General features: G+C 41.2%; 2 protein-coding genes across 2 annotated transcripts in view; both read right to left on the reverse strand.

Annotated features, from left to right (window-relative positions):
* The window catches only part of rab28 (RAB28, member RAS oncogene family), a 30,451-nt gene extending 27,516 nt beyond the window's left edge, over window positions 1–2,935 (reverse strand). The window contains exon 1 of the mRNA XM_041944300.1: window positions 2,527–2,935. Within this exon, the coding sequence (XP_041800234.1) occupies window positions 2,527–2,601 (75 nt within the window). The 5' untranslated portion in view covers window positions 2,602–2,935. The remainder of the gene's footprint in view (window positions 1–2,526) is intronic.
* A 5,645-nt stretch (window positions 2,936–8,580) lies between these two features.
* On the reverse strand, window positions 8,581–11,141 carry nkx3-2 (NK3 homeobox 2). Its single transcript, XM_041944440.1, has 2 exons — window positions 10,546–11,141; window positions 8,581–9,829 (listed from the first exon to the last, which is right to left on the reverse strand). The coding sequence occupies exons 1-2, from the start codon at window positions 10,916–10,918 to the stop codon at window positions 9,405–9,407; spliced, it is 798 nt and encodes a 265-aa protein (XP_041800374.1). The 5' UTR covers window positions 10,919–11,141; the 3' UTR covers window positions 8,581–9,404.
* Window positions 11,142–11,713: the final 572 nt, after the last annotated feature.

Raw genomic sequence — 11,713 nt, forward strand, 5'->3', positions numbered from 1 at the left:
ATCTAAGTGTCCGCACAGGACTCTCTTCCCATTGTTATTTTATTTTATAAAAAGAGAAAACAGAAACATTTCTCATATGGGCTGTCCAGACATAATTTTCTTTAAATGGAGCCTCACTCCAGAGCCAAATGCATACAGGGGTCCTTGGCCAAGACAAGAGAGGTACACTGATGGAAAACAACCACCAGCTACCACAGCCAGGCTAAGCAACTGTCATACTCTGTGTAATACTGTACAGTGCAGTGTTTTACCCCGAGTTCACTGAGCAGTTGCTGCAGCCCCAAAGCGTACGACAGATGCAGGGGCCGTGAAAAGTCATCATTCAGCTATACTTTTTTTAAACAAATTATTTTCAACAAACTGTTCTAAATAGGAAAATGTAAGTTGATATTAAGAGGATTACGAGGAGATGCACGCTTCCTTCGGTGCAGTGATACAGTTAGCCGGTGTAAAAGCAGCTATAAATCAGAGGTGAATTGAGTTGACTGATTTACAAATGTATAGCAGTGCAGCAAGACGAAGGGCAAGGGCAAGACAATGACAATCAGTATGACTACCTGGTATGATAAACCTTACTGCTCATCTTACAAAGGTTTCACACCAATTGTTTAAACTGGCCCTTTTTGATGAGTTACCAAAATTAGAATGGCAGATATAAGCATAAAAAAACAACATATAGTTTCTTCACAGTAAAAGCCTATGAGCTCTGTTACTATAAAACACAGCACCACCGGCACAAAGCCTACAACTACGTTCAATGGCACATGCAACATGGATTAAGGGCTGGGTAAACTTAATAGGTTTACAACAACAGATTTGTGTCAGATTTAAATCCACAATGCTATCTTTGAGACAGAATCTGTCTGGATTTTCAAGATAAACTTAGACGTGAGAAAAATGTTTTTTATGGTTGAGACTTTGTTCTGGTTCTCTCTACAGAAGTACATTTCAACTAAGAGCAGCTCTTGTGCTGCATGGTTTGTTTGTCTACTAATCTGAACATTTATCTTTAGTTTACCATGTAGTCACATTACAATGTGAGACTGTAATACAGAGATATTTAAGTTGCTCTTTTCAGTCTGCATTGCCATTTTAGAAACATTACTCCTCCATGTCTATTATCTAACATTTAGGTTTTGATTTTTTTCAGTATATTTGCCTCTATCAATAATTCAACCATCTCAAGTTTTAAGTAGGATGAACACCCTCATCCTCAACCTGAGATCAGTGTGGATGGGCAAGCACAGAAAAACCTCTTATATAATATATAAATGTACACCTTATCAGTTTTGGGAGACTTACTAACAGCTCAACCTTTCGCTCAAGCTTAATGCCACACTTTTTGTCATTAAACCATCAGTTTCTTTGTGATGTTGTTAGTAGTAACACTGGTTGCCAAAGATTTGCACATGTAGTTGGTCACTAATTTTGTTACATTTCTTCATCTTAAATAAAGAAAATGGCTACTTCACTGCAACAAAGGTAAGATTAAGCAACAAAATGAATTCAATACCATGTTTGCTGCACACTTTTAGCACATCTACCCTTCTTTGTCTGTCACTGCAAACTATAATGACATCAAGTGAGCTGCAACTTCCCATCTGAAATCTCATCATCCATCAGAAGGACTATTTTCCTGTGTATCTTTTTCCTGTTGGTTACAACTAACCAACCTGTTGAGTCTCACATGGACAACAATATACCATGCCCTTCAAACAATTCCCTACATCTAGCTGTACAAATCAGGTTGTAGGTATGACTAGTGCACTTATCATGGCCATAATCATCAGCAAATTACCAATTTGTGAAAATACTATCATCACTCTTCTTTTTCTAATCGTAATTATTAATAAAAAAATATATATACTATCAACCTCTCCCTCCCTTTAATTTACTGAGGCAGGCGCGGAGAAATGTTCAGTCACAAAAAAAACAAAAAACAAAATAGTGTTTAAGGTATCATAATTCAAGTTTCAAGGGGTTCAAAAAGGGGAAATTTGGCAGTAAGGTCAGTATTTACGAGCATGGACAATCTCAAAGATGGATCATTAACACAGACGCTGATACTTATCTGGAGTCATAGAGGATTTGAGTTGAGATACTGCATTTTATTTTGTTTTATTATACTTTGAGACAACACTCTATTTTGTGTGTGTCGCTGTTTCAACACACGACAAAGCAAAATCGTTACACTGCAGCGAAGAAGGAAAGAAAGTGTCCCAGTTACGCTATAATCCTAAACGACAACTATGGCGTGCTTCATATGCCATTATGTTGTCTAGCTGTGGTCGTTAGCCACGGATGTTGTTAGCTAATAGCCAGCGTTGCTATATTAGCGTCGGTCGCCATGGTGACTGGGAAGACAGTGCAGCGTCAGGATGAGCAACGTAAACAGCAAGCTACTGACTAAACGGTCGTGTAACAGTCAGTAAGACACTGTCGGTGTGGATACTTCGGACTTTAAGGTCTATCGTCTTCACTAATGCTGAGTATACGTCAATTCATGAGTGTCTGCGATGGTCTCACCTTCCCACACGCACCGTCTCCAATCACTACAATTTTAAGCTGCCTGTCCTGGCTGTCGTCCTCCGAGTCCGACATGTCGTTAAAATGTGCCCCGACTCTGTCTGTGAAAAACCGAAGTACTAGAAAAGAGTCACAAGTTGCTGAATCTCGGTGTCAGGCTAATCACAGATGGATTAGACGACAGTGGAGCGGCCAGGCAGACGCCATTTTGACTCTACTAACACTGTTGCTCTGCTGGGCACGATCCACTCACTCACTGTTAACTCGACGAGTACTGATTATCGGTTAAAACTGGGGTAAACGCCACCAGAAAACAAACCGGAGGCCGCGACGTGGCATGTCAGCTTGCAGATATTTTCAATATCGCCGCGAAGCCCTTTGCCTTCACGGGAAAAGATCAGAACCGGAAACCCAATCACCGGCGCTGTGGTTGCGTCCTGCGTGTGACGCGCTGCCGTTGCCATGGCTCTAAAGGTCAAAGTGCGAGTATAAAAACACACAACAAAAAAGAGATTACCTGAACAAAATAACACAGAAACTATTTAAGCGCTATACTTAGGTTCATTTTTGAAGTACATTATTTCCATTTTCTGTTTTCTGCTTAGGGGGAAATATTGCACTTTTGTCTCAACTACTTTTTTATGACTAGCTACTTTGCAGATTAAAAGGTTTACACACACAACATATGATCAGCTTGGGAAATACGATTCATTGCTGTACAATAAACCAACAAACACTAAATCAAGCAATTAAAATCTTCACCTCGGCCACACACTTTAACATGCTGCTTACACCTTCAAGCATCAGCAATAGTAATCCAATGCAATATGTGTCATTCTGAAATGAATGGAGTATTTTTACAGACGAGTGTGGCATTGTTTCTTTTTTCAAGTAAAGGAACTGAATGCTTCCACTACATATGTCTTATTTAACATTTAAAAGAATGTTAGTTTTCAAATAATTAATTATTGATAATTTCTTTCTCTGTCTTCCTGCCCTCTTTTCTCTCTCTCTTTTACACACACACACACACACACACACCCTCGTGCACAGTGTGCTTCCTTTGTTCAAACATATGTACATCTCAGTGCATTATTTGGCATTTGCTTTTGTAGTAATACAGTTCATCCCCAAATAGGCTTATAAACATAACTGCTTAATATGATACTATTATAATAATATATTATTATTATATAGATCATATCCTGTTATCAAGTATATCAACCTTTTGCTGGAGAACCATTTTTGTCTGTAGTAGATATCTGTAATAAATAAGATTTACAGTTTACTTCCAACCCAAGCTTTACTTGTCTTGAAATTGTCGTCTTATGACACACACACATACACACACACACACACACACACACACACACACATATGCATACACACAGGTCATGTCAAGCTGTAGCAAAAGCCTTTGGGGTGCTGATTATGATTATTTAGGTTCACCTTAATGTAAACACAGATCTCAGCTGTTAAACTGTGTGAAGTCTGAAGAGAGCCAACATCACTTAAAGCCACCTTTAAGGGTTTTTGCTCTTACACTGTCATGGACTCTGTGATGTTAATCAACTTTTCAAATGTTAACGTTATTCCTGCGGCATCCTGTTCATAGATCGACAGACAGACCTATTTCTTCTTTTTTTTCCACCACTCAATTCACAGCTGAACAGTCTCCCAGTTTGCCACAGTTTTGAGGAATATACCAGCTGTGTGATGTGATTGTTCCAGACGACGCACTGATGTATTTACCAAATGAAGCATGGCTATTATTGGCAAATTTCACTCCAGTCTTGGATAAAGTGACAAAATAGAACATTTTAAGACAATTATTTTGTGACACTTCTCTCTAGTGTGTTGGTAAATGATTTCTAAGTAGTTCAAGACTCAATGCTTAATCTAAGCGTAAACAGAAAGTAGCTCCACTGGTGGAAAGAATCATGATTCAAGGTTGAATCAGTTTAATGTTTCTGCATAAAACAGGGACTTTATTCTTTCTTTAAATCATTATGCATGTTTTGTTTGTATTTTCCAGTTTGCAGTCCAGAAGATTAAACATTCATTACACTCAGAGGGTCATTTAAAAGACACACCAACACTATAAGCTACAGTAAAGTAACAATACAATAATTCATAAGGAATTACAAGGATAAACGTTTGTGTCGGCAGCCTTGAACTCCAGCCAGCTTGCAATTTTATTCCAGGCTACATGAATCTGTCAAAGAGGAGGATTAGGACATGGAAGGGATTTTGTTCAATAGTTTTACCATTGAAAGCGGGTACCTACAACCTGTGGAGCCGAACACAAAAGACTAGCTCATTGTAACTCAAGTGTGATGTTATGCACAAAAAGAAAAGTTTCAAAAGTCCCAAAGTCCACTCTGTCATTAGTCTGTCTCATGTTTGGTAATGGGTGTTTATCAGTAATTTTCGCCTTCATGTTAATGTTTTGTAATATTTCTGGAAAATGTGAGCTACAAGCCAAAAGGTTGAGTCTGTCCTCGTCTTTCACGTTTGCTTTTCAGTGCAGGAGGAGGATGTCGCTGTAACATGAGGGATGGAGAGGAATTTGCACCTGGGCCACTTTGAAGCAAGTGCCAGTGACTGTCAGGTCAGAATACTCCAAAATGCTTATGAGGGTGTGATTGACAGCCTCCCAGCCGGACAGGGAGGTGGAGGAAAATTAAGTCTAATTGTTTGTAAAAGGCTGAAGGCAGAAATGATCAAGGCCAAGCTGCTGTGGAGAGACAGCACTTTGAAAAAAAAATCCTGTCTTTTCATTGCACCGGTTTGTTCTTATGGCCTGAATGTTTGATCCCTTCAGGAACAAAGAATCTGAGCAAATGGATTAAACATAAATGAATGAAGGACGGAGCATTTAACTGTCATAATTAACTGTGCTCTGCATCATAGGCTCAGTTGTTCCACGCAAATGCACTGAAAGTGAGAAAATAGAAAAATCATAATTTGTAACCAAAATTTGTGAATTCATGTTAATGCTTGTGATCACGTTTATGCTAAAATTATCAATCTGACAGTTACATGGAAACGCCTGATGTCGCTGAACTGAGATTTGCAGCTGATCTGTATGGGTTCTTCAGTTTGCATAGCGTTAGTCCTTGAAATACTCACGAATATCATTTATGCAAATGAAGACCATCTAGCCTAAATGTATATTAATAGCTGAAAACTAGAGCACTATTCAGCATGTGGAATTCATAAGTTGTGGTAGAAAATGTGAACAATGTCGTTTGAACAACATTGTTCAAACGACATTGTTCACATGAAAACCGACCTGTGGGCACAAAATGATTCACATTTTAAATATCTTTCTTTTCTATTTTAGACCTTTTATAATATTGTTTGATTCGTTGGTTTATTACACACAACTCGGTTCATTATTAGTCGTATATGGTCCGAAATTGCAGGGGAAAATCATTCTGATCTTGAGCTTTATTTAGTTTGTATTTAATTAGAATTGTTGCATAAATTTATGTATGTTCTTGTAAGTGTAAATCTTAATTTTGGGCGGATTACCTCAATAGGAAATAAAGATTTTTTAAACAAAGGTTCATTCATAATTAGACAATAAAAAACAGCTGTATTCTACATAATGTCGATTTAACGTTAAGCTAAATGGGCATTTTTTTGCAGTGTAATTTAGTGGTAGTGGTTAAGTGTTAACTGCAGTGACATTTAAGGAGACTTCGGGGCATTTTACATTTCCATTAACGCTCCTAAGGTCGAGTCTCTCTGGTCGCTCCGCCACAAAAAGACATAAATACAGTAATAAATAAAAAGGACCCCGGCAATAAAAAGTGTCTGATCATCATCAGCCCAAGTTTTAGAGTCATAACTGTAAATATAGTCTTCAGTTAAGTAGGCAGAGAAATAAATCGGCTCTGCGTATCGAGGCAAATGATGCCTGTTAAACGCGTTTTTTTATTTTTTATTTTTTGCATCACTTTCATCTATAACAACTGAGGAGACTCTGAACAAAAGCGAAGACTCGTGCGCAAAGATCGGTTTGCTCAACAGAAGTAGCAGATGTCAAATCACAAGGAAGTCGTGAAGATGGGTTTCTGTTGGATAAAATCAGAATTCCAGTAACTGCAATTCAAAAAAAAAAAAAAAAAAAAAAAAAAATCCAACATCAAAATTCCCAAACTGCGCACCTTGCTCCACGTGCAGAAAAGACTCCTTAAAAAGATGAAAAATAATCTCCACAGAGTTAGTTTTTGTAGAATTATATGGCAGCAATAGGTTACTTGAGCTGAAACCTTCTTAACGTGCGTAATTGATTTAGTAGCTGTAATAGGGTGCAAATAAAATACATATTCTGGGGCAGCCTCCGCTATGAATTACATTTCTTCTCCTGGGAATAACTCACTCAACACGTGGTCTAAAGTCACGGCCTAATTATTGAATACAATGATCACATTTCCCACGTACTGAACGGAAATGATGAAAAAAGTAAAATAACGGGACGCTGGAATGGGGTTCATGTACAACGATGGGGGTGTTTTCATTTCAACGGTCGCAGGTTGAAAGGCACAACAGCCGCGATATGTCCCTCTATATCAGATATCTCCACATGCAGGTATGAGAGGAAGTTATGTGGGACCGTCCACTCCTCAGTATCCTTCTCTGTCCTTTAAGCCTATGAGCAGCCAATGAGGAGCATCATCGCCTCAGGAGATGGCCTCAGGTGGCGTGTATACCTGCATCAAGATCAGATTTTAGGACATATAGGCGCCGTTCTGTTTGCACCATACAGGGTTAAAGAAGATGGGGCTCTGATCAGCCAGAGCCCTGCAGAAGCTCTTGGTGCCCATACGTGCGTAAAAGCGCAGTGCCATTGCGCAGTGCTTCCCGTGCTAAAATACAGTTGTTCCCTGTGGCGTTCACGTAAACGACACTTGTGTTACTTTGGTTTTCTGGTGCGTTCACTGCCCATGTATCAGCGCAAAGCAGACACATCTGGGCTGTAACAATGGCGATTTCTTTGGCATTTGTCTTCTTTTTTGGCCTCATCACCGCGTCGCTGCCAGTCAACTATAATACCTCTTTAATTCCTGATAAACAGCATCCCGCGGACGGTCTCAGTGTCTGCAAGGCATGTAGGTATTTTACAAGGCCAGAGATGGCTGGCTGATGTACTGCATCTCCCTGCTGACCCCGACTTAACAATCAGGCTTAGTGTAGACAGAATAGCAGCTAAAAGTACTCCCGTAATACTTCAACTCCACTATTAGCGCTAAAATTACAAAGACAAGCTTCTAGTATTTTCACGTTTAAAGAAAAAGACAACAAATAAGAACCGTTTTCCTACTTTTACTTCAATTTAGGCGCAGTGACATGGGCCTCCTTAACCCCGCATCCTCCTCTCCGATGCCTCTCCTCGTGTTGACATGCAGCCCTAAAGGAAGCTGTCAGTTTGCCCTGTCCGGGAATCACAGAGCTATTCATCATTGTCTGACAGGTGTTTTTGGTAAGAAAATCATAGCGGCCCATGCAGATCATCATGGGGATGTTTGGGTCTGTATGGACAATGCGCAAGAAAAATATATTAAAAAAAAAAAAAAAAGCTGGTAAACAAAATAAAAGGATGGATAAAATTTCTAGTTACTGCCTATTTAGCCATTCCTGGTTTATTAGGTTTGCGCTCCCAAACCATCTGCTCACTTCAACATGGCAATTAAGGTATCCACAAGCTATTTCACTCTTAATTGTAGGCCAGTTTTAATTCATCCAAACTTTTAGATGCCTTTTGGTTTGAAAAGAAGAGCGCAAAACTGTTTTTATCCGTTTGTACAAGAAAAAACCCTGCTTGTAGCATCTGAGAATTTGAAGTGCTAACTAATATTTAGCGCGTATTTTCTCCTGGCCAACCAGTCACTAATTGTCAAATTAAAGTGACTTTGTAAGCCAGTACATCCTTGAATAGTAAATATGTTGTTAATTCTTATCATTATTAGTCCGATGATATTGAAATAGAAAAATGTCTCGTCCCAATATTACACTTGAAAACTTTTAAATAAAATTGCATCCAAATGATGGGATATGCCTGATATGTTTTAATGTTTTTATCGATCTGAACAATCATTTAACACAAGTAACACATTTACATTTAGAAGTTGGTCTGTCTTAGCCCGCTTCCTGCCACACGATCACTTCCCGGTCAATAACACAAGAAACCGCCTCTTTTCAGTCTGACACTGTTCATGTCCACACTGTTATTATCATTATTTTTTTTACATTGAAATAATGCAACGTATATGTTCAAAAGTGCTGAAATATCTTACCTTTACAAACACAGCAAGAAAAAAAACACAACCTGTAACAAGAGACAGTTATATGAAAAGTCAATGGAATATGCCTATTTCCAATCACTGCAGAGGTAGGAAGGCGCATGTAAAATATAAACCAACATAAGGTGACACTTTCAGTCTGTTTAGGCCGCCGGCTCCCAAAGTGGGGTCCACGGGGCTTCAGAGGTCCTTGAGGGGCTCCCGAGTAAAGAGAGGAATACTTTAATGTTACTACTGTGTCACTCCTCCGAGGTTAACATACTGACATTTTCTAAGGAGGTCCAGTCTCCCCGCTCACCTACAGTTCAGACAGCACTGATTTTGTCATGAGGAATATCTTCTTTAACGTGGCTCCTCTGGACAGACTCTCACTACATGAAAGAACGAGTCGTTTTTAAGCATTTGAGGAAAAATAGGAGCGCAGCGCGATGAGGCAGTTCAATCAGAAACGCTGAGCGGGTGAAACGGTCCCCTCAGGTCTCCTCCTCTCGTCAGAAAAAAATACAGTTAGTTTGATTTCCTGGGAGCAAAATAATAAAACAAAAATGAATAAATACAGTCTCGTTCTCACTGATTCCCCGCACATGCAGAGAGTGTCCATGCGGGGAGGCAGTAGGCGTAGGGGTAATAGTAGGACGGCTGCAGGGAGAGCAGCGGGGGCCGCAGGATCTCTCCCGGGCTGTACTGTCTCTGGTCGTCCCGCACCAAAACTTTCACCGCCACCTTCTTGGCCGCCGGGGTCGACGCCATCAGGTCGGCGGCCATCTGGCGGCGTTTCGTCTTGTACCGGCGGTTCTGGAACCAGATCTTGACCTGAGTCTCTGTGAGCTTCAGGGAGGCCGCCAGGTCCGCCCGCTCCGGCCCGGACAGGTACCGCTGGTGGTTGAAGCGGCGCTCCAGCTCGAAGACCTGCGCGTGAGAGAAGGCGGCCCTGGAGCGCTTTTTCCGCTGCTTAGGCTGGTCCAGGCTCTTCTCGTCCAGGGTGCTGGAGTCTGGGAGAGGGAGACACGCAGATGCAACATGCAAGTCAATTCCTGTATTTGTTTGTTATTTTAGTACAGCTCGAACCACGTGTGCAGATTTCAAGGGAGCTCTGTGCGCGCTTTGGGGTGTGATTCATTCTAATAAAAAGGAGAGATCCAGATTGAGAGCTGTCTGCACACTTATACAGAAGAGTAATCAAATTAACGTGGAAAACATCTGACCATAGCTTTCATTCAGGCTTAACTATCACATAAAGTGAGCAGATCGTTATTTTACAATAGGCTTCGATTAAACGCCTGTTTCTGGTAGTTTCTAACTTATGTCCAAAGATAAATCGTGCCATCTTGAATTAATGAACCCCAAGTCCGGATGAATCCATTATGCCCAATGGCAATTAGTGCTATAATGCAAAGATTTGACTTTGAGCCAGGTTATCCATTGTAATTGTGCGTAAAAGTAGGGCAACTCGTGCGTAAAAGTTAGCAGGATGCGAAGAGATTTCTCCATGAGGCCTGATATCCTACAATAACACAATCACAACACTCGTTATGATTCTGTACCAGCAGAATTAGACTGAAGAGTTAAAAAGGTTCAAAGCACAAGAAAGACTTGTCTGCTCTAAAGCCAGAAGTTTAATTGAGTCGTTATGGTTTTATTCAAATCAGAGTCACACTTTATTTTTGCTTTGTACACAGTTTCATATTGGTCTTTCTGTCATACTCACCCGTAGCATTATTGGGCTCGCTGTCACTCTTTGTGTTTTCCGCAGCTGCGGACTCGTGGTCCGTCTCCTCCTGCAAACTTTCCTCCAGCACATCCGACGCAGGGTCTCCGTCTTTCTCGGACTTGCACACGGCCGGGGTCTTGCCGTCGTTGTCGTCGCTGAGTCCCGAGTCCGAGTCGTAGCTTTTCTGGTCCGTCGGCTCACAAGCCTCCCCATCATCTCCCCGAGACCCGCCGTTCATCTCCCCAAATATTTTCCAGCACGCCGTCTTGGAGAAGCACATGTCCAAATCTGGCAAGTGTCGGCTGTCGTCCTTTTTGTTCAGGATGGCTTGGATTGAGAAGGGCATCAGCGAGTTGCCACGAACGGCCATTTTTAAACAGAGAAGTTTGCTCGGTTCTTCTTTTTGAGTAATTAACCGGCCCGGATAGTAGAGGAAACGTCAGTTCATCCACATTTTAAGCTACTCCCTCCGCGGAGCACTGCTGTCGCTGAACGTCGTCCCTCCAGTTCTGGCTCCTGGTCGCATCCCCGCGGGAGAAGCCGTGGAAAGTTTCTGCTACATCCGCAGGCGCGATGCTTCTCCTCCGCATAGCTCTGCCATCAGCCCAGACTCGCTCCAGTCTCCGGCCCTTTTCACACAACTTTTTTTTACTATCCACCCTCACCTGTGACTGACAGGCCCTCCTCGTCGCCTACTATTGGCCCGGAGAGGGGGAAAGCCGTTTCACGATTGGCCACTGTAAGCGACGTCATGCTGCTTTCAACCGGGTGGGAAAAAGTTTTTCGCAGGAGACTAAATTGACACGCAAACTGCAGCCACGCAAATTTATTTCAGCTGAAACGTCATTTAAAACAAGAACGCAAACCGTGTCTCTGCATGGTTTCTGATAACGAGGCAGCTTGTTGATTTTGATTAATGATTTAGGATTTATTTGGCTAAAGTGGAGAATATTTTGTGCTGCCAGAGTTCAAAATCCACGCAGCGTGAAAGAGCAAAGTCTCGTGCGTAAAAGTTCGAGATCACAAGAAAGCAGATTTTAGCAGCAACACCAGTCGAAATAAAACGGGACGGTCGTGTCTCCCACTTTCCCTCCATCACATGAATGCAGCACCAGGACAATAAATTCGTAGGATATGTCATATTTTTTAAAACTTAACCCTTCAC

This window comes from Chelmon rostratus, chromosome 9 (genome assembly GCF_017976325.1).
Source record: "Chelmon rostratus isolate fCheRos1 chromosome 9, fCheRos1.pri, whole genome shotgun sequence".
NCBI classification, from domain to species: Eukaryota; Metazoa; Chordata; class Actinopteri; order Chaetodontiformes; family Chaetodontidae; genus Chelmon; species Chelmon rostratus.